The sequence below is a fragment of the Oculina patagonica genome, unplaced genomic scaffold (assembly GCF_052425735.1).
Source record: "Oculina patagonica isolate OP01 unplaced genomic scaffold, crgOcupat unplaced9, whole genome shotgun sequence".
Lineage (NCBI taxonomy): Eukaryota > Metazoa > Cnidaria > Anthozoa > Scleractinia > Oculinidae > Oculina > Oculina patagonica.
In genome coordinates, this window is record NW_027558799.1 from 45,012 (window position 1) to 72,877 (window position 27,866).

Below are 27,866 nucleotides of genomic sequence, written 5' to 3' on the forward strand. Positions count from 1 at the left end.
TTCTTGTTCTTACTATATCGATACATTTCCAAGTGGACAAGTAATCAAACAAAATAGTTTACTTAAAATCTGCAAACTTTCAGAACAAGTATGTTGAACTTTCGCGGCGATCCGCATCGTTTGCAAGGCTCTCCTCGACAGGCCTAACTAGACAATAGATAAACAACATCAACAGTATTATCCCTGTTTTGTAGGATATTCACGAATTTTAAACCTGGGTATTCATAGCCAGAACATGCTAAATTGTTTACAAATAGGACTTTGTTAACCTGAAACATAAACTGCAACTTCAACCATCGGAGCTGAGAACTGGATTGTCAGCTTAAAAATTCAGGGTCCCAGAGGCGTTAAGGGCTCCATGGCTCGGAAAATATGGGGCTCCACTGCATCCTCTTAGAGCCCTTGTGCTCTTTTGGGACCCTAAATAGATATCTCTTTTAAAAAGAGATGACATAACCTTTCGTCCAATGCTCCATATGCCTGTTCAATAAACTCTCAACGTACGTGGTGATAAGTTTGTAACCTAGATTAGATACGTAGACTTTCACTATGTAGTACAGTATCATCACATAGCGCTATTTATTATATGGAGGAGAGTGTTTTACTGGGAACTAAACCACTCGTAGTTTTCATACGCCACTCCATCCGGGACCCGAGTGGCGTATTTTCCGTATGTCACGCTTTCGAGTGTCATATCGTTCAATGACGTCACGATTCCCGCCTTTTCTACTTTGTTGAATGAACTATGCGTCGTTGCCTCAGTGTTTAGAATTATGGCAAGCAGGTTTGTTTTGCTAAACGATGAACAAGTGAAAGAGTTTTCAGAAAGCTTCGACAACGAAAACACGAAAAAGAAGACCTTGTACGATTTAAAGGTTTTCAAAGAATTTCTCGACACTTGCGACGAGAAGAGAGAGATTGAGGATATTGCGCCTGTGGAGCTGCAAGAAATCATCAAAAAATTTGTTCTCGCTGTGCGAAAGAAAAATGGTGAAGAGTACGAACCCTCGTCAATCAGGGCGTTCATACAAAGCATCGACCAGCATCTTCGAAAAAACAATTATGGATTTTCCGTCCTCAACGACAAAGAGTTTCATGAGGTTCAAGATATTTTAAAGAAGAAACAAAAACAGTTAAAATCCGTGGGCAAAGGAAACCGGCCAAACGCAGCGGATCCGTTGTCGGATGAAGACATCGCCACTTTTTACAGCCGTGGAGTTCTAGGAATTCACTCTCCTAGAGCTCTATTAAATACCCTTTGGATGAACAACTGTACATTCTTTGGTATGAGGCCAGGTAAAGAGCAGAGGGACCTTTGCTGGGGCGATTTGCAGTTAAAAACAGTTTCGGAGGGAAACCGCTTCATCGAATTCAACAAAGAAAGACAAACAAAAACGCGTACCGGTGAAAACCCTCGAAATATCAGAGAGAAGAAACCTCAAATGTACGAAAACAAGAGCAATGCAGATCGCTGCCCTGTCAATGCCTACTTGGCCTACAAAGATCATCGGCCCGCTGTCATGATGAGCGATGAATCGCCTTTCTATCTTGCTGTGAACATCGAAAGGCCGAAACCCGGTCAAATGTGGTTCAAATGCTCTCCGCTTGGAATCAATTCCTTGAGAAGTATGCTGAAGAACATGGTACATGATTCAGGCCTGGATTCAGACAAAAAGCTCGTAAATCACAGCACAAGAAAGCATTTGGTCCAGAAGCTGGTGGATAACGAGATACCACCCAACGAAATCATTCAGATTACTGGACATAAAAACGTGAACTCTTAAACAACTACTCATCTCTGTCCGATAAGAAACAGAAGCAGATTTCCGCTGTATTGTCTAGCGATGCCAATACCAGCCAAACCTTGTCAGCTGTCTCGATTGAGGAGAAAACTAAGTCGGATAGCTATTTAGCGGGTGCAGCTTCCGGAAGTTTATTTCAAAACTGCCAAATCGGAACGGTAAATGTGCAAGTGTATCAGCCCGGTCGTACCGAAAAGTGTTCAAAGATTCGTTCTGAAAAAAGGCTAAAAATCACTGTTTCAGATGACTCAAGTCAGAGTCAATGACATTAATTTTAGTTTGTAAAATTAGTTTAGAGTACAGCTGTATGTTATATCCTTGGCACCGGGTATTTTGTATTTTTCACTTCAGTGTATTTTCTATTTTAATGAAGCCCACCCGTATTTGTGCAAACCTTAATTTGGAAAGAATAAAATGGGCAATTTCAGATATTTTGTCTCCATATAATAAAAAGAACATTACACGTTGGCTCGAAGATATGAATTTTTTGTTCTCGTGGCAAACACAATATCTCACTCGTTCGCTGCGCTCACTCGTGAGATATTGTGGTTTCCACTCGAACATAAAATTCATATCTTCTCGCCACCGTGTAATATCCTCTATTTATTTTTATATATACAATAGCTCTTATCGAAGTTGAGCACGCGAAATCAGCGGTTTCTGGATGAGCTTACGCCAAAACGAGGCTATCGGGTCTAGCTCGCTACAAAGTATAAGGAAACAGAGAGGGAAATTAGTAGGTAGTTCGACATTTACATAATATTTTCGCGGCTTTTTAGTTCCTTTATCCATGGTGAAGCATTGCATAGCTTTTGGGTGTCAAAATCGAAGTTCCAAAGCGGACTGCAAGGACTTATCATGGCATTCGCTCCCGCTGTCAAACAAGAATTTGCTGGCACAATGGCTCGTGAAACTACGTCGCGAGAACACTCCGGTAAACAAAAACTCTTATGTCTGTAGTCAGCATTTTGAAGCTTATTGCTTTATTAAACCAGTGGGAGGACAAAGAATTCGTTTAAAGCCAGATTCCGTACCGACAAAGTTTATTTTTACTGTCGAAAAGCCGAAGAGGAAAGAGCCCGCTGATCGAGCAACATTGAACACAAAGAAAACAAAGATAGAGAAATCGCAGCAGCATTCAGCCCCAGAACCGATAAATTCTGGTTCAGATGGTATAGAAGCTGAAAATCTGGAAAGTGAAGGTTTTTTTCAAACTGGAGATGAAAACTGGGAACATCAACTTAAGTTGAAGGATACAGAAATGTCATGTTTACTTGAAAAATGGCAAACTAAGGAGCGCGAACTGAACAAAAGAATACAAGAGCTGGAAAATCAACTCGAAGAAGAAAGAAGTGCCAGAAAGGAGCTGGAATTATTAATCGAGAAAAAAGCCTTTAGCATCGAAACTGTAAAGGAAAATGATAAATTATTAAGATTCTACACTGGATTTGAAAACTATGAAGTGTTTTCAATGGTTCTTGACTTTCTGGGGAGGGAGACAGCGGCTCATTTGGACTACCAAAACACTGAAAATTTAAGAGAAATGAAGCACAAATATAAACCTGGGCCTAGTAGGGCTTTGAATATCGAAAATGAATTTTTCATGGTACTCTGTCGTTTGAAAGTTGGATTACTTGAAGAAGACTTATCACTGAGATTTGGAGTTTCTCAGAGTGTGGTATCCCAAATTATTAATACCTGGATCAAGTTTATTTTTTTCAGATTCAAAGAATTGGATGTATTTCCTTCCAAAGAGATTGTTAAATTACACCTGCCTGAATGTTTTCGCAAAAAGTATTCAACAACTACTCTAATAATTGATGCTACAGAGATATACATTGAAAAGCCAAACAACCCAGAGGCTCAACAAGTAACATTTTCTTCATACAAAAATAGCAACACCCTGAAATCCTTGGTTGGTATTGTACCAAAAGGGGGGATTTCATTCGTCTCAACCCTGTATGGTGGCAGCATTTCTGACAAGGAACTAACCCAGAAGTCAGGCCTTATTGAGAAACTACAGTATGGTGACGTTATAATGGCTAATAGAGGTTTCAATATTCAAGAGATGCTTGCACATAAAGGGGTAAAAGTAAATGTTCCTCCATTCATGAATGAATCAGGCCAATTTAATAAAAGTGAGTTACTGGAAACAAGAAGGATTGCAACTCTTAGAATCCATGTTGAAAGAGCCATGGAAAGAATAAAAAACTACCACATTTTAGACTTTGTCCCCATAACTTTGTGCAGGAATGGTATAATTGATATGATATTTTTTGTCTGTGCAATGTTATCAAACTTCCTGCCACCACTAGTAAATGGTTAGCAATAACAATTACCTTTCTCACAAATACTGTCTTCATGTTATCTATTATACAGCAGTGAAAACAGACTGTATAGTCAAGTAATGCTCAAATGAATATTCCATCAATTTGTTATAAAAATACTACTAAACTCAACATGTGTTAAAGCTCAAATTGTTCCTTTTTGTATTATTTTCTACATTACTACCCTTCTCACTCTGTAATCAGTTAGAAATAAGCACATGCTTACTACTGAAATGTTGCCATTTGTGTATGTTTACAGTATTTCTAAAGATGAAATAAAGTATAAAATTGTGATTTCAGTCATTTATTAATTTACTTAATCTAGGAAGTCCATAAAAAACTCTTGGATAGGCCAGTTCCAAAGAGATGTGAGTGTCATAAAAATTTTCTAGTCTTGGGACAATTTGAGAAAGAAAACTTTTGTTTTTCCTCACATGTAAAATAATTAATTCAACAGTGTCAGAAAGTACCAAATCAGTCCAAGATGATTTAGTGCAAAGCATCAGCTGCTGTACTTGGTAATAGAACTTATGATTCCTGTTGATCACCAACCCATGGGGAGTCTCTTTACATATACCACGTTTACACACTGCCTCCTGCAGAGATAGGCCATCTGTGAAGATTCGTTTTATCTCCACTAGTCCCCCATCTACAGTCCCATCTGGAGAAGCCCCAAGGAAAGGATGACTCTGAGAAATAACAAAACCTGTTTCACTGACTTTGCAATCCAGTTTGTTTTCATATAGCAATATGATCTTCTTTTCATCTTTCAGTCCCTGTGTCATTTTGTTACTTTGGTAGTGACTGTTATAGTGTAAGATTTCCCTCATTGCTTTTGTTGGGCTAGTAGAAGGCTTTATTAATGCTCGCTTGCTCTGAGAGGTTGTAATACAAACACGTCTGTGTTCAAACCATGCCTGACAATTACTTTGAGCTTTTGTGGCAAGTGCAATGTTCCCTCTCTGTTGATCACTAACCATGAGATTTCTCTTAATTCTTTTTGCCCGGTCAAAAATCTCAGTGAGTGAGACAGGGTGCTCTTTAATTGGAGATATAATGTCATTTTTATTTTGGTCAAGTCTCTCATCTGACAGTAGACCATCCTCGGAGACCCAGGGCCAGTTAGTGGGGGCGACGGGCAGCTTATCGGGATTTTCAGGCGAAAGTTTACAACATAGAGCGTAACAGCCCCTGGGCACTTTGTCTTACCGAACCAGTTCCAGAAGCGTTTGAACTCCTTCCTCCTGATTGGCCACAAAAATATTTTTGTGGCCAATCAGCGAGGTTGACCAGAAGAGCGACTCTGACGTCTTCTTACACGAAGTTGTTTTCCTCAAAGACTCGTCGTGGATGCTCTGCCCGTCAATCGGATGCTATTACATGGAGAGTCTCAGAAAAAAATAAGCCTTAGACGACTGCCAGTTCTACACTGTTAGTTGCGCGCTTTTTAATAGTTATTCGAGTAAACAACAATTCTTATTATTATTTTTCTCGGTCGTTGCCCGACTTCTAGAACTTGCCACGGTCTGGGTACTTCACTGCACGGGCCACGCGTTAGCGAAGATATCGCTGTCGTCACCTATTGTTATTTGTTGCCAGCTTGACAGTTAAAACAAAGGGTTTTTGTTTAATTTGTTGGATATTTAAATAACAAAAACAAAACTTATAAACAAGAGGTGCTCGCGTATAGCTTTAAAAACTTTTGGTTTCCTTGCGCTATGCTACATTTAACATATTCCCAGGCCTCGTTGTTTTGTTTTTGTTTTGCTTTTTTTATCTGAGACCCATGTAGTATCATCCGATGGACGGGCTTAACAACCACGTCGAGTCTATGAGGAAAACAACTTCGTGTAAGAAGACATCAGAGTCGCTCTTCTGGTCAACCTCGCTGATTGGCCACAAAAATATTTTTGTGGCCAATCAAGAGGAAGGAGTTCAAACGCTTCTGGAACTGGTTCGGTAAGACAAAGTGCCCAGGGGCTGTTACGCTCTATGTTGTAAACTTTCGCCCGAAAATCCCGTTTTCCCGATAAGCTGCACGTCGCCCCCACTAACTGCCCCTGGGTCTCCGAGGATGACAGTAGACAAAAGAAACCACAATTTGGTTTCACTGTTTTGATTTTGTCGAGCAGTTCTCTGTTGACATTTTTCGTATCATTGTTCCTTTCAGATGGACGTCTTGGATCATTCAAAGGCTTAGCATTGTTCCTTTCTTCTCTTCTATAAACTTTTTTTGAGAAATCAATTTCATAAACTGACTGAGAGTCAAGCTTTCTCTTTCTCGGCTGGTTCCAAGTTTGCAGTCTTGAGGTACATGTTTCAAATTCCTGTGTACATTTAAGTCTCACAAATTCTTCAAGTGCATAACAAAGAGCGGCTATGTGTTTACAAGAGCCACGTGGACCTTTACCAGCTGGGCAAGCACAGCTAGCAAATGTAATTTCACCTTCCTGCTCACCATTATTACACAATGAAAGTTTTACGTTATACTTAAAGTTTTTCTTCATTTCAGGTAAGCAATCACATCGGAAATGTACCTTGCCATCGTCTTCTCGTGCGATTTCCAGTTTTTGGATGTGACCATGTCGAAACAAACCGAAAGCTTTGCTGCTGACATTCTTGTAATCTTTGTTGGATTCATTGTCTTTAGCTTTCCTTTCAATAAAGTAAGACACGATATTTTGTATATTAAATGTAGGAACATCGTCCTTCGCGTCAACCAGCGAAACCCACTGTGCAGATCCAGGGAAATCACAATTGACGGTCGCCGTTTGGTCCACTGGTTTGCTTGCTGCTAAGTGTTGCCACTTTTCAGTAAAATTATTCTGCCAACCATTTTTTATATAACTGACGACCCTGCGGCAAGTAGAACAAATCGATATAGAACTTATGCTTCGATAAAAATTTCCTTTAAGCAATGAAAATATAAGTGACAAAAATATTGCAATCTTTTAGTCTTATAAGCTTACCTTTGAGATAACTCGGCCTTCGTTGCTTCGGTCCGCGCACTACCATCTTTCGCCGTCCCTTTGCGGTATGACAACCATTCTTTTAGTCTTTCTTTGGTAATTTTCTTTGGACAATTTCCACTCAGTAACTGAACTGTCTCCTCAGCGAAAAAAAAGGCCGCTTCTGGTAGATTCTTTGAAGACTGCATAGTTTTCCCTCGCTTTCTCACACAAGTTCAACCAAGTCTGATCGATGTTGACCCGATAGCCTCGCTTTGATGTTTACTCACAAAAATACCGCTGGATCGTTTGGGTGGCGTGCTCAACTTCGATAAGAGCTATTGCCATTCGTATTGGCTTATACCATACAGCTTATTTTTGATAAGTTCACACCCCTGCCTAAACTCGTGCCCTGAAGGAGGTTTATATCAATTGTTCTATTTCTATTTGTTTTGTTTTTAATCTTTCTCTTTTTTAATCCTAAATAATCATGGTAGATGCAAGTGGCTATTAATACTTAGCTCTAAGCTCTACCTTAAAAAACACAAAAATATCATCGAGTTATCAAAATATGTAACTAATGACATGCGAGAGGGAGTAACTACTTGCGGACTAGTTGAAATTTAAATATTTAAAAAATCTTGAGAATTTGAACCACACATTTTATACATTATACAGTAAAAAACCGCGAGTAAGCACCTAATTTTTCCAGGTTAGCCTAAACAGGTTCTTACATAAACGGAAGTTAACATATTTTTTGGCTATTGAGGCATAGTTACTAGATTTACATTATTTGTATAAAATTTTCATTCCACATGTACACAAGTGTTTATGTAAAAATAAAGCACAAATAATTCAGAACATGACATTGTTTACATGTACAGTAAAGCCTTGTCGAAACTAATTTCCAAAAACTAAACATTTTTAATCAATTTTAGAAAATAAGAATCTTTTCAAATTTAAGCCTAACAGGTTCTTAAATGTTACGTTCTTACTCGCTGGTTTTTACTGTATCACTTGGAGACAGTATCCCGTAAACCCCAAGTTGACACAAATTCAACTCAGTGTTAACTAAGACTGTCGCAACCGTACTTCATCTTGTTCTAGGATTGGATAGAGCTTCCCCGTACAGGTTTCTTCTCGGGTATTGAGGGCAAAGGGAAATTTTAAAGTCGCGTAGTTATAAAAGTCATCAGTATCTAATTAACACCTGGACAGAGTTTCTTAGTCCGATTAGATCTTGCGTTCTCGCGTCTCCATTTAAATGCTCCAGTGATTGCGTCTTCTTTCTTGAAAACTAAAGACAATAAAAATAACAAAGAGAACGACAAATAAGAATTGTAAGGTATGGTGGTCTCATACAAGAAATGTATTAATCGATCATATAATTAATTAACTAATTAGACATCGAAGGGCTTTTTAAGTCCTTAATGTGACGTAGCAGTATTTATCCCAATTAACAATCCCGAACCTCGACAAAGAGCATTGATTTTAAACAACAAAATAGTGCCAATAATGCTGTTAAGATAATGGCAAGAACAGGGAAATAGAAATAAATATTTCTCCACATATGAGGATGTTTAGCATGCAGGCAGATCACTGCTGCTAAAGGGTGATCAGTTCACATGTCTCGACGCAGATGTTTGAAGCTAGCTGAGATATTTTATTTAAAATTATCACCTTACTCGATGACAAGTGAGTTTTAAGAAAGAACAGCTGTTGTTTCCTTCTTACGATCTGCAGCTGTGAAAACCCTGAAAAGCAAGGTAAGTTTTTAACGTGAAATATGATTCTTTAAACTCACTTTTATGTTCCAAAATCAAACGTCACGTTATCTCCAATCAGCATAAAGGGTGCCCAGTCCGCCACGTCAGAGAAACCGTTAGTTCTCATCCATTTCATGGCCTCATGAAGAGATTCACTGGCACTTTCCCCACGGACAAGGTGCTCGTAGAAACGACTCATGAACTGCAATGTTGCTCTGTCTTCTAGGGCCCACAGTGCAACCAACACTGAGCGTGCACCAGATCCTAAGAACGCTCTTGCGATTCCAACAACTCCCTCTGCTCTTATCCGTCCACGCGCACTGTAACAACAGCTAAGTACCACCAGTTTAGCTCGCACGTGAACTCGTGAAATGTCAGACATTGTCAATAAGTAGTCTTCTTCTTGAGGAAACCTAGTAGAAGAACGAAGGGGCGAAAGAATAATTTCACCCCTTTCTGAACGACCATGTGCTGCAAAATGTATCAGACTCACTGAATGTATCATTCGAAGTACAGCCTGCTTTGTTGCGTGCTGTCCAAGCAAAGGCTGAACGCCTAGCAGTCGTCCAATCATTTCTGCTTCCTCTCTTGCATGGGGCAGTGGCTTTATATTGTCGAAATACCCCTTGTGAAGTACTTGACCAACTTCAGGGTCTCCCACTATCAGTGCACCATTCTGGCTGTGATAGTCTGCTGGACTATCTTGAATGAGCTTGAGCGTCGTCAAAGAAGGAACGATACGAATCCTGTAAGTATCTGACAGATACTTCCCATTTTCGTCCATTAAAGCTGCAAACGGAACTTTGTAGAGGGAGCGATCAGGAACAATGACGATTTCGGATTCCTTAAGTAGGTCAGCAACTGGATAAATAATCACTTTGTACAACAGAGGTAGGCTCGGTTTGGGATCTTGGATTTCTTTGTCATCAGCTTCTACAAGGCGAAAAGCCACCCGGCCCTGCTCCAGGGATAATTTTGGTTCAATTTGCATGCAATGTAAAATTTGATCTTCACATTTCTCCTCAGGTGGAATTCCAAAGTTTCGGAAGCCCTGAACCAAAAATTCATCCAGATTTGAAATTGATCCATGATCAACAATGTTTTCACTCAGCGTTATTCTTCGCAAACGAATGATCCCGTTTGTTTTGAGAACCCACAAAAATATATTTTGAGCATAATAAGAAATGTAAAGACAAGCACAGTTTTTTTCTTTGGTCATGGTCCTTTCAATACCAACCCAAGATCGTGGATTAGCTGAAATGTCATTCTCCAAAGAGTACTGAGCTACCATTAGGTCGGCCAGGGCTCTGGCTCGTCCCAGCTCAACAGCAGAAAGGGCCCCGCGAGGATCTCCAGCGGCACAGAAAAAGAAACTCAGCACTTGATATGGAATAGTGTGCAAGTCTGCAAAGCATACGTTAAATTGATCGTCACCAGCAAGAAAACTTCGCAACTTCTCGTTCTTATCAATTATTGAAAATAGAAGCCAATACGCTTTGTCGATCTGTCTTTGTGACAGTTTCGCCAATGCAATTTTACATTGGTATTCGTACTCCTTTTCACCGTCTCCGGTATCTTTATAAATTGAAAGTGCCTTACGAAGATACTTCTCTCCATTAATGTAGTCGCCAATAGAGAGATACGCAGTTGCAAGGTTTCCGTAGGCCGCAGCTTCTCCTTTTCTGTCACCAATTTGCTTACAGATCGCAAGTGCTTTCTCAAGATGTTCTTTAGCCTCAACATATTGACCAATAGATTGAAATACCATTCCAAGGTTTATATAACATGCTGCTTCCCCTGCTTTGTCACCAATCTCAGTTTTGATCGAAAGTGCTTTCTCGATATATTTCTTAGTGTTAACATGATCACCAAAAGATTGGTAGACAGTTCCTAGGTTTTCATAATCTTTTCCTTCTCCCTCTTTGTCTTCAATTTCTTTTCTAATCGAAAGTGCGTTCCTTATGTTTATTTTCGCATTGACACTTTCACCAAGAAATCGGCAAACATTTCCCAAGTTTCCATAAACTGCTGCCTCTCCTTTTTTGTCACGGATTTCCTCTCTAATCGCAAGTGCCTTCTTAACATTTTCTTTAGCCTCGAAATGTTCACCAAGAGATAGAAAAACACTTCCTAAGTTTGCATAGTCTGTTGCTTCTCCTTCTCTGTCACCAATAGCTGTACTAATCGCAAGTGCCTTCTCGAGATATTCTTTAGCCTTCAAATACTCGCCAATAGAATGGAACACAGTTCCAAGGTTTCCATAAGCTGTCGCTTCTCCTTGTCTGTCTCCAATTTCTTTTCTAATCGCAAGTGCATCCTTAAGATATTCTTTAGCCTTGACATATTCACCAATAGAATGAAACACAGTTCCAAGATTTCCATAAGCTGTCGCTTCTCCTTGTCTGTCCCCAATTTCTTTTCTTATCGCTAGTGCTTCCTGAAGATGTTCTTTAGCCTTAACAAATTCACCAAGAGATAGCAAAACTTGTCCTAGATTTCCATTATCTGCTGCTTCTCCTGCTCTGTCACCAATAGCTCTTCTGATCTCAAGCGCCTGTTCAAGATATTGTTTAGCCTTGACATATTCACCTTTAGAATGAAACAACGTTCCTAGGTTTCCATAATCAGCCGCTTCTTCTCTTCTGTTTCCAATTTCTTTTCTTATTTCAAGTGCTTTTTCAAAGTTTTCTTTAGCTTTATCATATTCACCGAGAGAATGAAACCCAGCTGCCAAATTTTCATGAACGACAGCTTTTCCTTCCTTGTCACCGATTTCACTACTGATCTCAATTGCCTGTTCCATGTGTTTTTTAGCCTGGACATATTGACCAAGGGATTGAAACACAGTTACCAGTTTTGCGTGAGATACGGTTTCTCCTTCCCTGTAACCAATTTCTGTTCTGACTGTCAGAGCCTTATCATAATTTTCTTTAGCTTTGAAGTATTCACCAAGAGATTGATACAAACTTCCGAGGTTTTCATAATCTGATGCTTCTCCTGCTTTGTCTCCAAGTTCTTTTCTGATTGCAAGGGCTTTCTCGAAATATTCTTTAGACTTCATAAAATCACCAAGAGATTGGCACATAATTCCTAAGTTTGCATAATTTGCTGCTTCTCCCGCTCTATCACCAATTTCCACTCTGATCGCCAGTGCCTTCTCGAGGTATTGTTTAGCGTTTACATATTCACCAACAGATTGAAAGGTAGTTCCTAAGTTTTGGAAAGATGCCGCCATTCCTGCTCTGTCACCAATCGCCAATTTTATCGTGAGCGCTTTTTCATGATATTTTTTGGCCTGGTTGTATTGAGAAAGATAATGGTACGAAGTTCCTAGGCTTTCGTAAACTGCTGCTTCTCCTGCTTTGTCGCCAATAGCTATTCTGATCACGAGCGATTTCTCACGATATTCTCTAGCCTTGACATGTTCACCAAGACATTGGCACACAACTGCTAAGTTTCCATAATCCGCGCCTTCTCCCATTCTGTCACCAATTTCTAGTCTGATTGCAAGAGCATTCTCGAGATATTCTTTAGCTTTGGAAGATTCACCAATAGAATGAAACACAGTTCCTAGGTTTCCATAAGCTGTCGCTTCGCCTCCCTTGTCACCTATTTCTTTGCTGATTGCCAGTGCCGTTTCGAAATACAGTTTTGCCTTGTGATATTTACCACGAGAATAAAACACGGCTGCCAGGTTTCCATAATCTGTCGCCTCTCCTTCTCTGTCACCAATTTCTATTCTGATCGAAAGTGCTTTCTCGTGATATTCTTTTGCTTTGACATATTCACCGCGAGAATGAAATACATTTCCCTGGTGTCCATAATTTTCTGCTTCTTTTTTTCTGTCGATAATTTCCATATCTAGGCCGGAGATAGAACATCAAATCATTCATTCAAATCAAATCATTTCGCTCTATATGTCGTCATGCTCTCTCATTATTTTTACTTTTCTAGCCGCGGAGCTACGTTTTCCTTGTTTTATTTTTTTGGTCTCGTTCTTTTAGAAAATTGTACCTAGTAGTTTAGTTTTTTGAAAGTTTGTATCTACGGTGTAGTAGTTTAGTTTGTTACTTAATCGGAATTTATCGGTTTAATGGAGCCGAAACCAATTGTGGAATTGCACGCATTTTAGGCATCCTACTGATGAACGGTTACGGCAATTAGATATTTTAAGGAGCGCCATTACGTTCATGGTCTGTCCCTTTAGAATATATTCGTGTGTATTTTCTAGGCCATTCAGTTTAGTGTAGTCTTTTACAAAGTACTCGTTGTTACCGTGATCAGTGTGTCAGCCTTCATAGTGACCACCGCCAGTTCTAGCAGGCTTTATTTTTTTTGTTCCTCTGTTTCCTTGGTTCGTTTGTTCGTTTGCCCGTTTAATTCCTTTACCTACTATAGAGGAAGTTAAGGGAAGACAGAGCACGATTATATCCAGTCAAAGTGACTTAAATCCCCTTAGTTAAATGATTTTATAGCGGAACATGTGGAGAGATTGACTTCTGTATACCCAACTGTAGCGTCCCTTACGGAAGAATTGGGAAACTTGGCAGACTTTGTCCAAGATTACGATCTCTCAAAATCGTTTAAAGCGGCCAATCACAAATATCTCTCAACATTTGTGTTTAGTATGGAGCAAGAAGAAGATGTTTTTCAGTTAAATAAACAGTATGAAAATAACTTGTTCGAATTCTAAATGATGGTTAAACGTTAGCGCTTTTATAACGTTCGCGAAGTATTGTGAGTTTATCCAGAAGATTCCGTAACTATCGCTGCTTGTGAGCAGCGGATTGAAGTGGTAAAACTATCAAGAAAGTGAAAACAAAGCAAGCTCTGGCACGCCAAAATTTACAGCAGTTAAAGAAAAACAAGAATTCCTTTGAGCAGGGGGAAAATTTTGAGTTAAAATTAAGAAAACCTGATCTGTTCCCTGGGGAATTCCATGCAAAACGCGAAGTCCATTCCGGAGCTAAAGACGTCAAAGTTCATTTTGAGTCCAAGCCCAAGGATGACACATAAAAACATTTATAGGAATGGGATGCGCATGTCGCTCTTACGAGGCGGACGCGAGTTTTGGAGCTGAGATAATTCCTTCCCTTCTGCTCCTTATTCTCAGGACACGAGCCTTCTCTTACGTCTCATGTTGTTATCTGGACATTCTCCTGTCAATGCCTCCTAAAAAAAAAAAAAAAAAACGAGGAGCTCGCGGCTCTACGGACGAAGAACCCAACGCCGCGAAACGTCTCAACATGGCGTCGAACAATGAAGAAGCCGAAGGCACAAAAGAAAAAGACGACAGCGAACAAGATGATGAGGAACCCTCTCTGCTGGAAATTAAAACATTATTGATAAACATTCAAACTTCAATCACTAACATTACTAAAGAAAACCAAGCGCTGCGGAAAGAAGTATCAGATTTAAAAGCATCGCTGGAGTTCAGTGACACGGAGATGAAGAAAGTCAAAGACTCCTTAGACAAAGCCATTTCAGCCAACACAGCCCTTCAAAAGAAGCTTGACAAAGCTCACAATGAGATAAGAAAGAGTGCTGAAAAGCTCATTGATCAAAAGTACGAAACGGACCGACTGGAGGACGCGCTAGACAATCTCGAACAATACACAAGAAAAAATTCGATTGAAATCCATGGAATTCCCGACAATTTGTACTTAAACGCGGAGGAAGCCGTCCGTAAAGTCGCCGAAGCAATAAATGTCTCCATTGAGCCGAGCGACATTGAAATCTGTCATAAGTTAAAGCGGGACAAGGGTATACCACCAATAATAGTGAAATTTACAAGCCATAAAACCAAATCTAAGTTGTACAGGGAGCGCACCAAGCTCAAGCGTGTAAAGGTATCAGATATTTTTCCAAGCTACTCCCTCACACCTGAAGCCCTGATCTTCATCCACGAAAATCTTACCCCATACAGGAAGAGCGTTGTGGCTGAGGCAAGTAAACGGAGACGAAATGGAACTCTTCATAATTTATGGACACTAGACGGTAAGATTTATGTAAAAACGTCCCCTGATGGTAATCCCATTAGAATTTTCTGTGTGGAGGACCTCGACGATATTTAAGTAGTTGACATAGCTAGCAGTTGGGATGACAATCGCGGTTTCGAAAGCTTATCTTATTTATTAGTGTATCTTTGTAAGTTTTTGTACTTTCTGGTTGTACACCATACCTTTCTATTTTTTTCTTGTATTAACTAGTTCGTAAACACTTGCGTTTTTTGTTTACATGCTTGACACCACTGCTTGCAAAATTATCTCTTTAAATGTACGAGGCCTAAAAAATCAACGTAAGCGAAGATCTATTTTCTCTTATCTTAAGGACCAAAAATGTCATTGCTATTTTCTTCAAGAGACTTATTCCGAGCCTAAAGACGAAACAATTTGGAGAAACGAATGGGGAGGGAAAATATTATTTTCTCATGGTACGAATCATAAAAAAGGTGTTTGCATCCTTTTGAACCCGTCGACAAATATTGTTTCGATTAAATCCCAGTTTTCTGATGATGAAGGTCGGATCGTTTTGGCAAACTTGAGTTTTAATTCAGTCAGGGTTTCCCTGTGTAATATTTATGCTCCAAACAACCTTGACTCTCAACTAAATTTTATTTCATCGTTAAACCAATTTCTGTCTTCTAATGCAAATATCAGTGAACAAATTGTCGGGGGTGATTGGAATGTTGCTTTGGAAGCGATCGACAAAACTGGGGGTATTCCTTGGAGACCAACCGCTTATCGTGAACAAGTGCTGTCACTGTCTAGGGAGTTCAATCTTGTCGACATTTTGAGAGTTAAGAATCCCAGTGGCAAATTCTACACCTATGAGTCCAAAGCGCTAAAAATGAAGTCTAGAATTGATTACTTTCTCATTGCTAAGTTGATGAGTCCACAAGTCTTCGTTGCTGATATCAAGATCTCAGTCGCACCAGATCACAGAGCGGTGAGACTGGGTGTGAAAATGGCTAATAATAAACGCGGCCCGGGCCTTTGGAAATTCAACAACTCTCTCTTGAAAGATCAAGAATTTAAAATGCAAATTAAAAATAACTACCCGGTGATCAAGGCGAAATATGCGGAGATTGAAGACATGAGGCTAAAGTGGGAGTTGATTAAGATGGAATTACGGGGTGTCACTATTGCATTTTCAAAAAATAAAGCGAGAACCATGAGAGCATATATCGAGAATGTAGAGAAGCACCTAGCGGAACTGGACATAGAAATCCTTAACTATTCTGGCCCCCAAAGCGAGCTGGAACCTAAACAATCAGAGCAGGACAAATTAAAAAAAGAATTGCAATATTTCTATGACAAACGAGGTGAGGGTGCAATATTTAGATCAAAATTAAGATGGGTGGAACAGGGTGAGAAGCCGACCAAGTACTTCTTTAATCTGGAGGCCAGAAATTTCATGCAGAAAACTATAGTTGAACTTAGAGTATCTGACAGCCAAACTGTTGTCAATGATAGTGAAATACTAAAGCGCATAGAGGAATTTTACGAAAATTTGTACTCTTCGGAATATGCTGGTTCGCAAGGGCTGTTTGACAACTTCACTGAAAATATCGATTTGCCGCAATTATCCGAAGAAGATAAGAATGCCCTAGAAGGTGAGTTGACTCTCGAGGAATGCCGTCGGGTTTTAAAGACCTTCAGTAATGGGAAGTCACCTGGGGAAGACGGTTTCACTATCGAATTTTACGATGAATTCTTCGATCTTCTTGCACCAGATCTACTTGAGAGCCTCAATGCCGCCTACTTTCAGGGGGAAATGTCTATATCCCAAAAAAGAGGAGTAATCACGTTGATCCCAAAAGATGACTCGGACCTCCTTGAGTTATCCAACTGGCGTCGAATTAACTTATTGAACGTGGATTATAAAATTGCTTCTAAAGCAATAGCGTCAAGAATAAAAAATGTACTCCCTCAGTTAATACATTCGGACCAGTCCGGCTTTATGAAAGATAGATTTATTGGCCAAAATATTAGATTAATAAATGACGTACTTGAGCAATCAGAAAAGCAAAATGTTCCCGGCATCTTGTTGCAGCTGGACTTTAAGAAAGCGTTTGACACAGGTGAGTGGCCTGTTATAGACCAAGCCTTGTCGAGATTTAATTTTGGTGAAAGTATCAAACGCTGGGTCAGGACATTCAATTGTAACGTTGAAAGTTCGGTTATTAACAACTGATTTACTACGAAACAAATATTCTTGTGGAGAGGTGTTAGACAAGGTTGCCCCTTGTCGCCATATCTTTATATTTTGGTAGCTGAGATCCTCGCTGCCAAAATAAGGCACGATAAAACTGTTCAAGGGGTTCAGCTGTTCAATAAAGAAATTAAACTGAGCCAGTTTGCTAATGACACTTCTCTCATCTGTAAGAACGTTACTTCTGTGGAGAATGCACTGGCCATTCTGGATGATTTTGGAGTCATCTCAGGACTTCGCTTAAATAAGTCAAAAACAAAAGCCATGTGGTTGGGGCCTTGGAGATCCTACCGTGGTAAGCCTCTTGGTCTGGCATGGACCGATGAACCGATTAAGGTATTAGGTACTTTTATCTCCTATGATTGTCTTAAAAACGAGCAAAAAAATGTCTCTAGGAAGATCGATAATCTAAAAACGAAGCTAGCTGGTTGGCGCTCGCGACATCTCACTCTTTTTGGGAGGAGCTTGATAGCAAAGACGCTGGGACTATCCCAGATTGTTTATTCTGCGTCCATGTTAGACATCCCCAGCAAATACATCTCTGCAATCCAGTCGCTTATTTTTCAGATGATTCTCTTTAATAACAAAGAGAACCAAATTGACGGTAAGACTTTTTTCTATCAAGACTGGGTTGATAAGGGTGCCCTTACTTTGCAAGATGTCATTGATAATAACGGGAAATATTTGCCATTTGAACAGTTTAAACAACGATATGGAATACAATGCAACTTTCTTCAATACTTCCAAGTAATATCCGCAATACCAAAAGCCCTATTTGAAAAAGCCAAGGGCCGGGTCAGACCAAATTTCGATTTTCTAACCGGCACTAAGTCGTTTCAGCTATCGCCCCAATTAACTATAGACCTATTAAAACTCAAATCCAAAGATTTCTATTGGCTTTTTCTTCATAACAATAAGACTCAAGCCACCGGTCCATTGAAATGGGAGCGTGACCTTGCTCCGGCAGCCTTGCCTTGGCGTGAAATCTTCACCAGAGTAAAACATATTTGTAAAGAAAAAAGATTGAGAGAATTTTATTATAAGCTAATTCATCGAATTGTGGTGACAAAGAAACAGCTCAATCTCTATGGAATTACGCATAACAACAGATGTTTTTATTGTGGTGAGCCTGATTCAGCTCTCCATACATTTCAAGAATGTAGTGAAACAATATCTTTTCACAACAAAGTATTACTGTGGTTCAATGGGATGCATAACGCCTCTATTTCTCCTACAACTGAGCTACGAATTTCTCTTTGGCGTACCACACTCTAAGGACAACACCCTAAGGAAATTTAACTTCTGCCTCCTGTTTGCAAATTACTACCTCCATTTTCAGAAAATTAATGAGAGAATTCTTAACTGGGCTGAGTTTAAAACAATTGACTATAAACTAAGATGTGAAAATTTACCTTAATCTCTTTTTTTTTAGTAAAATAAGTTCTTCGTCCTTTATTTAAACGTCCATTAGGGTAAATAGGGAGAGCTAAATAGTGAATATAATAACTGAAGTTTCCGTAAGCAATGTGATGTAGTATGTCTCGTAACAAATGTAACTTATTGTACATTAGGCAATGTAACCGGCATGTGAGTAATGTATGTAGTGTAAGTAGTGTGAAGAATGTAAGCAATTATAATGCAGTGAAATGTAAAAATGTAAGTAATTGTACGTTAAGTCATGTAGGTAACCTAAGTAATTGTTCTGTAAGTAGGCTATATATTATTTTTTTTTTCTGTGTGTTGCAATAAAAAAAATACATAAAAATGTATATTCGATAACGAGGTTGTGCGTATATCAAGACTGTGATTCGCGCACACTTTATGTAAATAGCTATATATATAGTGACAAGTATTGGATAAAACAGCGAATGTTCAAACACGAGCGTAGAGCTGAAATGACTTAAGGTCGCGGGGGATATATACAGCATGAATAAATTCATGAAGCGAAATTTTGCTTGACCTGCATCTTTTAAAACGCTTATTCCTCGGCTGTTATGAATGTGATTAAGCTCAAATTTTACAGAGACATAAAGAAATGATAAAAGATTATGTATGTCATCTTTTATTTGGTAGATTGTACCTAACGGCGATGTTATAGCAACAATACTGCCAAATTGGGAAGAACATGATTTCGTGGCAGAGTTTGTAGAACGAGTAGGAGACAGCACACTGTGATCTTGTCAAAAACTAATCAGTCAATATCTCTAGTGTGTCATAACAGAAGCGGATTTTTTAATTTAAAGTTTTCCAGCAAGTTATGGCGGTTTAAATGCGCAAATTTTAATTGTATGCCTTCTACCTCTTTCTAAAAGCGCTCTTTTAAAATTCCGCCTCTGTTATGACACACTACAGTATTCCTAGTTTACCTCTCTGCAGTGGCAGCTCATGAAGTTCTATATCCGCGCTGAATTCTCTGCCACAAAATTGTCGGAAAAGTCCAAACTTTGAGATTTCCGAAGGTGTCCCGATCAAAACACGGTTTCAAAATGGTAATTATGGTAATTATATTCCACGCTTTTATGGTGAGAACAATGCGTTTTCAAAGAGACAAACAATTCCAGACGCAAACACATCAAATCACGCGCGCGTGCTCATATTTTTTATGCAAATATCTCGTCGTAAAGTTCTCGATGTCAGTCGTTGAACTTCGTGCATACGCTTTAAATAAATGCATAATGATGAGCCTAAGGTGTCCCCCGCGACCTTAAGGTGGCTCAACTGAAACTTGAAAACAATACCCGTGAATAATGAGGACACTCGCTTGTAAACACAAAATCTGCGAGAAAAAATCAGTACATTGGAAGCCCTATTTTACTGCATCAAATTTTTTCAATTGGCTTGAAACTTGCAAGCCATATTAATTGATGACAAACCTCGAGCTATATATATAGTGGCAAGTATTGGATATAAGAGCGAATGTTCAAACACGAGCGTAGAGCTGAAATGACTTAAGGTGGCTCAACTGAAACTTGAAAACAATGCCCGTGAATAATGAGGACACTCGCTTGTAAACACAAAATCTGCGAGAAAAAATCAGTGCATTGGAAGCCCTATTTTACTGCATCAAATTTTTTCAATTGGCTTGAAACTTGCAAGCCATATTAATTGATGACAAACCTCGAGCTATATATATAGTGGCAAGTATTGGATATAAGAGCGAATGTTCAAACACGAGCGTAGAGCTGAAATGACTTAAGGTGGCTCAACTGAAACTTGAAAACAATGCCCGTGAATAATGAGGACACTCGCTTGTAAACACAAAATCTGCGAGAAAAAATCAGTGCATTGGAAGCCCTATTTTACTGCATCAAATGTTTTCAATTAGCTTGAAACTTGCAAGCCATATTAATTGATGACAAACCTCGAGTTTGTCAAATTTAAAAAAAAATTCATCAAGCGGTTGTTAATTTATTATCACTTTTGTAGGCATAGACCAAAATATAAACAAAAATGGCAACAAGAGCACCGGAACGCACGCTCATCAATTTTTTTTTCTCGCATCGACCAAAGCAATCCCCACCAGGGATTAGGGTGTTTTACACAACATCCTAAGGAAATTTAACTTCTGCCTCCTGTTTGCAAATTACTACCTCCATTTTCAGAAAATTAATGAGAGAATTCTTAACTGGGCTGAGTTTAAAACAATTGACTATAAACTAAGATGTGAAAATTTACCTTAATCTTTTTTTTTAGTAAAATAAGTTCTTCGTCCTTTATTTATACGTCCATTAGGGTAAATAGGGAGAGCTAAATAGTGAATATAATAACTGAAGTTTCCGTAAGCAATGTGATGTAGTATGTCTCGTAACAAATGTAACTTATTGTACATTAGGCAATGTAACCGGCATGTGAGTAATGTATGTAGTGTAAGTAGTGTGAAGAATGTAAGCAATTATAATGCAGTGAAATGTAAAAATGTAAGTAATTGTACGTTAAGTCATGTAGGTAACCTAAGTAATTGTTCTGTAAGTAGGCTATATATTATTTTTTTTTTCTGTGTGTTGCAATAAAAAAAATACATAAAAATGTATATTCGATAACGAGGTTGTGCGTATATCAAGACTGTGATTCGCGCACACTTTATGTAAATAGCTATATATATAGTGACAAGTATTGGATAAAACAGCGAATGTTCAAACACGAGCGTAGAGCTGAAATGACTTAAGGTCGCGGGGGATATATACAGCATGAATAAATTCATGAAGCGAAATTTTGCTTGACCTGCATCTTTTAAAACGCTTATTCCTCGGCTGTTATGAATGTGATTAAGCTCAAATTTTACAGAGACATAAAGAAATGATAAAAGATTATGTATGTCATCTTTTATTTGGTAGATTGTACCTAACGGCGATGTTATAGCAACAATACTGCCAAATTGGGAAGAACATGATTTCGTGGCAGAGTTTGTAGAACGAGTAGGAGACAGCACACTGTGATCTTGTCAAAAACTAATCAGTCAATATCTCTAGTGTGTCATAACAGAAGCGGATTTTTTAATTTAAAGTTTTCCAGCAAGTTATGGCGGTTTAAATGCGCAAATTTTAATTGAATGCCTTCTACCTCTTTCTAAAAGCGCTCTTTTAAAATTCCGCCTCTGTTATGACACACTACAGTATTCCTAGTTTACCTCTCTGCAGTGGCAGCTCATGAAGTTCTATATCCGCGCTGAATTCTCTGCCACAAAATTGTCGGAAAAGTCCAAACTTTGAGATTTCCGAAGGTGTCCCGATCAAAACACGGTTTCAAAATGGTAATTATGGTAATTATATTCCACGCTTTTATGGTGAGAACAATGCGTTTTCAAAGAGACAAACAATTCCAGACGCAAACACATCAAATCACGCGCGCGTGCTCATATTTTTTATGCAAATATCTCGTCGTAAAGTTCTCGATGTCAGTCGTTGAACTTCGTGCATACGCTTTAAATAAATGCATAATGATGAGCCTAAGGTGTCCCCCGCGACCTTAAGGTGGCTCAACTGAAACTTGAAAACAATACCCGTGAATAATGAGGACACTCGCTTGTCAACACAAAATCTGCGAGAAAAAATCAGTACATTGGAAGCCCTATTTTACTGCATCAAATTTTTTCAATTGGCTTGAAACTTGCAAGCCATATTAATTGATGACAAACCTCGAGCTATATATATAGTGGCAAGTATTGGATATAAGAGCGAATGTTCAAACACGAGCGTAGAGCTGAAATGACTTAAGGTGGCTCAACTGAAACTTGAAAACAATGCCCGTGAATAATGAGGACACTCGCTTGTAAACACAAAATCTGCGAGAAAAAATCAGTGCATTGGAAGCCCTATTTTACTGCATCAAATGTTTTCAATTAGCTTGAAACTTGCAAGCCATATTAATTGATGACAAACCTCGAGTTTGTCAAATTTAAAAAAAAATTCATCAAGCGGTTGTTAATTTATTATCACTTTTGTAGGCATAGACCAAAATATAAACAAAAATGGCAACAAGAGCACCGGAACGCACGCTCATCAATTTTTTTTTCTCGCATCGACCAAAGCAATCCCCACCACTGTTTTACACACGATTTTAAATGGAATCAAACTACTACAAGATGTAACTGAAATCCACAGGCGAGTCGTTTTCTTTAGATATTACGCCATTTTCTCGTTAGTATGTTTTTGACTGTATTTATAACCAAAAAAACCTTCATACCCAAATATTTTGAAAACGCTCTATAGAATTTGTTCAAACTTTGCGAACATCGAGGCAGTTATATGTGGTACAAGCTCCTTTGAGCGATTTCCGGAAAAAAATCTCCTAGTGCCGAGCAATACGGGCGAAGGTGAAAACGTAATGACGTCATTTCGTCGCTATGGTAACGCCGATGTCAATTTAACACTGGTCATAAAAAATTTCCTCTTTATCTAATACAACTGTGGTGATGGTTTTTCGATAGCATTGTTAATGGCTACGTAGTTAATTCATAAACTTAAGTGGTGTTACACCTTGAAAATCCAGTTGAGCCAACTTAGGTATTCTAAATATATATCCTGAGGTACATAAATAAATCCTTTCATGTTTGCAAACTATTTTTTGTTATTTTGTCTTTTTTTGACAAACGTAAACAATTTCAATAAATGAAGTATTTTTAAAGGAAACAATGGTTACATACCTGAGTTGCGAGTTGAAAAAAGTAACTTTCCCTGAAATTTAATGAAACATCATCATCATTGATTCGGTTTTAATTCTGGTATTTTTTTTGTTACGAATACTCACAAGTAGCTAAAGAGAACCTCAACGATAGTTCAAATTAAATACATGTACATTAAAAGGAGTAATTTTGATCAAATATTTAACTAGAATGGGCGTTCTGTGCTTTGGTTTGAACTTAACGTTTTTTTCCCTAAGTTAAGTAGCGATCGTAAGGTCTATGTCGGTGATGCTAGTGCATAGCTCAATGAATCTAAAGCAGCCAACGCTGTAAGGTCTTTCCAAATTCAAACCGTCGATTGAGCTGGATCCGACACATGAGCCAAACAACGTTTGAACCCGGGACCTCAAATGCAAATTAAGCTTCTACTTGCTTTCTTTCAGCTGGCCATAGTTTGCGGCGAATAATCCCGGCTCACAAAATCCCAGCGAAAAGAAAAAACAACAATCAGTAAAAATGTTCATTATCCTCTTTAAATGTTGATCTCTGTCAGACGCGAGGTAGTAGTTTAATGTCGAAAATTTGCTCCCTGTTGTTTATCTACCAGATCTAGCCTACATTTCAGCTACTTTACTCGTTTTATACTTTTAATTTTTTCTTGAATTGGTATGTTCTGAGTCTTCAATGCATGTCATTCAAATGAAATTAGTAATACTGCATAGTGGTGTTCCTCTTTGCACGATATCATCGTTTTCCGTTCTTTCATAAAACAATAATCGTCGTATTGTGATCACAGGACCAAGCGACTCTCTGTACTGAAAACAGATGATCGATTTGCCGTGAAGGCGTTGATAATCTGCTCTGTTCAACTAATTTCCGCCATAAAAATACACTTGAGTCTATTTTAAACCGTAAACAGTTGAGTGATGTAAGCAATACAGAGTAATCGTACTTACCAGGCTCGCTTTAGAAAGTAAAACTGCAAACCCATCATCGGGGCTTTCCCGACATTTCGCAATAGAAATACAAATAAGATTATCAAATTACGTCACACAAGCAGCTTGCATGTTTGAAAGTACACAGAAATTACGCATGTCTCGATACCTTTAATATAAATATCAGGCTCACACACGTAACAGGTTTTTAAAAATCAGAATAAATATCAGTCAAGCTATCTACAAAATAATAAAGGGCATTCAAAGCACTGCACCTTTGTTGCCATGATATCAGCAGCACGTATCCGCCTTGTTTGCACTAACGGCATAAACGACAAAACGGCAAGGTCACACAAATGCAAAACATGCCTTACGTTGATGTTTTATGTCATCAGTGTGAACAACACAACAGAAAAAAAAAAAAAATAGTTGAAAGCATAACGACATTAGTACGGTGGCCCATATAGGACATGAGCAAATTTTTTTTTCGATTGAAATTTTAACTCAAATTTCAGTTACAAAAATCCGTAGTGTAATTGTCTAGGCGTACAACTCGGATTTATACTAAAAAATCTTAGTTGTAAACATCGTTCAATGTACAACTCGGATTTTTACCGCAAAAATCCGAGTTGTTAAATTTCCAGAAACACAACTCGGATTTTAAAATCCGAGTTATTAAATTTTCAAAAACGCAACTCAGATTTTTAACACAAAAATCCGAGTTGTTAAATTTTCAAAAACACAACTCAGATTTTTAACACAAAACTGCGAGTTGTTAAATTTTCAAAAACACAACTCGGATTTTTACCCCACAAATCCGAGTTGTTAAATTTCCAAAAACACAACTCGGATTTCTATCGCAAAAATCCGAGTTGTTAAATTTCCAAAAACACAACTCGGATTTTTACTTCAGACACGTGGTTTTCCGCCGGGAACAGCTTAAAGTGCTCGGTCTTTCGACCTTATTTGCTTCTGACTTCTTTCTGAGGGCACTGTTATTATTTGGAGGCATTATGTATTGTAGAGCCGTAAGATTGTGGCCAAGGAAGTGTCTAGAGGTCATAAGTCCGCGCTGCGTGGTTTCCGTTTGTAGAGTTGAATGACGCCTCTAAATCTGTACTCTGCCACATGTTGTGCTAGTTTAGTTTGTTTTGGCTAAATTCTAATTGCAAGATATGCTTTAAGCTCTCAAAATGTTCGCTCTGGAAGGACAAGATCTGAAATGTTCCGTGAAAATGTAAACTACTTGCATGTTATTGATGCCGGGCCCGGCATTTTAATCAATACTGTTGCAAGATGTATTGTCTTATCACGGATTATCTTGGTCCGGCTTCGCCAGAGACTGTTTCAGCTTTACTATGAAAAAGCTGAAAGTTGGTTTCAGAGAGACATTCTGTGTTGTAAAGGCTATGCTTCTTGCATTATTTTGATCGAGCGCTCTGTCTTTTAAGCTCGATGTTTAGAATTTTACTACCTCTTTTGCTCGTTGCGTTACGTTGGCACCACATGATTCAAATATAAATTTGAAATCTATCAAGCGCAAGTCCTACTGACTGTTTTGCGTTTTGTATATGCCACTATATAGTTTAGTTCAGGCAAAAACCATGAAACCATGAAACCATGGTCTTGCCTGATGTCACGAACGAAACCTTGGTCTTGCCTGATGTCACGAACGTAGGAGTTGTGTAGGCCCGTCACCTTTATTTACCATGCACTTTATAAGCTGTTCCCGGCGGAAAACCACGTGTCTGAAGTAAAAATCCGAGTTGTGTTTTTGGAAATTTAACAACTCGGATTTCTGCGATAGAAATCCGAGTTGTGTTTTTGGAAATTTAACAACTCGGATTTGTGCGGTTAAAATCCGAGTTGTGTTTTTGAAAATTTAATAACTCGGATTTTTGTGTTAAAAATCCGAGTTGTGTTTCTGGAAATTTAACACTCGGATTTTTGCGGTAAAAATCCGAGTTGTACATTGAACGATGTTTACAACTAAGATTTTTTTTAGTATAAATCCGAGTTGTACGCTTAGACAATTACACAATACGGATTTTTGTAACTGAAATTTGAGTTAAAATTTCAATCGAAAAAAAAAATTGCTCATGTCCTATATGGGCCACCGTACATTAGGAAGGAAATAACATTTATTTATTTCGTTATGTCCTGTCGTTATGCTAGTGTGAACCAGGGGTAACCGGTTGTTTCGCCTACGAGTTGTTTCGCTAACGACCAGTTCGCTAACGAGTTAGGTCGATTCGCCTACGTCTGAAGTCGTTTCGCTAACGAGCCGTAGGTCGTTTCGCTAACGTATTATGAAGATTCATATTTTATGATATGTACTAATAGAACATAACAATAACAAATCAATCCGCATTAAAGACCCGTTGAGTCTTTAATTTGAAAAATTCAGAGCTTGAACCTTGGGCTTCATCCCGTTGAAGCCCTGAATTTTTTTCAGGCTTCTTTATTCCAATTGCTTAAATTGGAAATTCACTGCGACGATCATTTATCACTTTCTTTGATTACTTTGTTGTTTTCATTTACTAGCGTTAATCTTGAACAAAAAAACAAACTAGAATCGCTTCTGAAAATCGGGTGAAAAGTAGAAATACTAATTTGAATTTACAATGCACAATTTGCCTTCTGGGAAACAAAATGGCGTCTTTAAGTCTTGGAAATTAGAGCTCGCTAACTTCGGACTTTCAAGCTTAACTCTTTGAAGCGATTCGAGTTTGTCTTTCGGCAAGAGCGTGAGTTCGATTGTCTCATTCTGTTGATGAAGAAGCTTTGTTTCTCTGATGATGAAAAAGAACTAAAAGAGACGTCAGGGTATTAACTTTATACGTTAGCGAAACGACCTACAGCTCGTTAGCGAAACGACTTTAGACGTAGGCGAAACGACCTAACTCGTTAGCGAACTGGTCGTTAGCGAAACAACTCGTAGGCGAAACAACCGCAATTCGAACCAGGCCTAAAAGTTAACAATGCAGCCCTGTTTACATCTCGTACACTCGAACCGTGAGCGGTAAACCCGTATTAAAGGTTTCTTAATTTCCCTTTTTTAAGGGGGGGGGGAGGGGGGAGAGAAGTTATCATCTTACAGCGTCACGCACTTTTTAACCCCTTTTTAGCCTGGGATGGGAAACGTGCCAGCGCTGACATCCGAAAAATAGGTCCGCATAGCGTACATATGTGGCCAACGAGTTATCTTTGTAATGAAAAAAAGTTAATCAAAACTGACAGAAATTAACATTGCTGCAATTTATCTGAGAATAATTTGGTAATATAGGTTGTTGTGTCAACAACTGACGTTACCATGGCAACGGCATATTGCCAGACACGTCTCTTCGAATTTGAATTTTTTGTGTTTTTATTGATGAATTAGTACTTTTGGGCGGTTTCCTGACGTTTTACAAAAATTTTAAAATCCAAGTCGCGGATCCAAAATGGCGGCTGTTTTGACATCATGATGTAATTGTCACGTGATGTGACTTCATCTTCCCATGTGATGTATAATTATATAAAGATAGCTATTCGAACATGCTATATATCCTCTTAGTTTCATTTTGATTACTTTTAAAATATTCTGAAAGTTACCGGCGGGGACGGAATCAGCCACCCCCCTCCGGCGCGAGTTTTTCAGTTTACCCAAGTGAAATCCGTTATAATGTGCTCCAATTTTGTTCATGCCCCTAGACCTAATTTTTGCTTCTTTTGACTTCCTTTACGTACAAAACATTCATCAAAACAACGAAA

General features: G+C 38.6%; 4 protein-coding genes across 4 annotated transcripts; 2 read left to right on the forward strand and 2 right to left on the reverse strand.

Moving 5' to 3' along the window:
* The first annotated feature begins 773 nt into the window (after positions 1 to 773).
* LOC144641391 (uncharacterized protein KIAA1958-like) lies at positions 774 to 1,784 on the forward strand. The gene has a single exon (XM_078500406.1). It carries the CDS (start codon positions 774 to 776, stop codon positions 1,782 to 1,784), a length of 1,011 nt encoding a protein of 336 aa, XP_078356532.1.
* A 740-nt stretch (positions 1,785 to 2,524) lies between these two features.
* LOC144641390 (uncharacterized) lies at positions 2,525 to 4,302 on the forward strand. The gene has a single exon (XM_078500405.1). The coding sequence runs from the start codon at positions 2,593 to 2,595 to the stop codon at positions 4,126 to 4,128; it is 1,536 nt and encodes a 511-aa protein (XP_078356531.1). The 5' UTR covers positions 2,525 to 2,592; the 3' UTR covers positions 4,129 to 4,302.
* Positions 4,303 to 4,425: 123 nt separating this feature from the next.
* LOC144641392 (uncharacterized) lies at positions 4,426 to 7,288 on the reverse strand. The gene is made up of 3 exons (XM_078500407.1): positions 7,099 to 7,288; positions 6,216 to 6,985; positions 4,426 to 5,228 (listed from the first exon to the last, which is right to left on the reverse strand). Exons 1-3 carry the CDS (start codon positions 7,284 to 7,286, stop codon positions 4,426 to 4,428), a joined length of 1,761 nt encoding a protein of 586 aa, XP_078356533.1. The 5' UTR covers positions 7,287 to 7,288.
* Positions 7,289 to 7,423: 135 nt separating this feature from the next.
* LOC144641386 (uncharacterized) lies at positions 7,424 to 24,179 on the reverse strand. The gene is made up of 4 exons (XM_078500399.1): positions 24,135 to 24,179; positions 23,200 to 23,230; positions 8,882 to 12,704; positions 7,424 to 8,374 (listed from the first exon to the last, which is right to left on the reverse strand). The coding sequence occupies exon 3, from the start codon at positions 12,700 to 12,702 to the stop codon at positions 8,884 to 8,886; it is 3,819 nt and encodes a 1,272-aa protein (XP_078356525.1). The 5' UTR covers positions 12,703 to 12,704; positions 23,200 to 23,230; positions 24,135 to 24,179; the 3' UTR covers positions 7,424 to 8,374; positions 8,882 to 8,883.
* Positions 24,180 to 27,866: the final 3,687 nt, after the last annotated feature.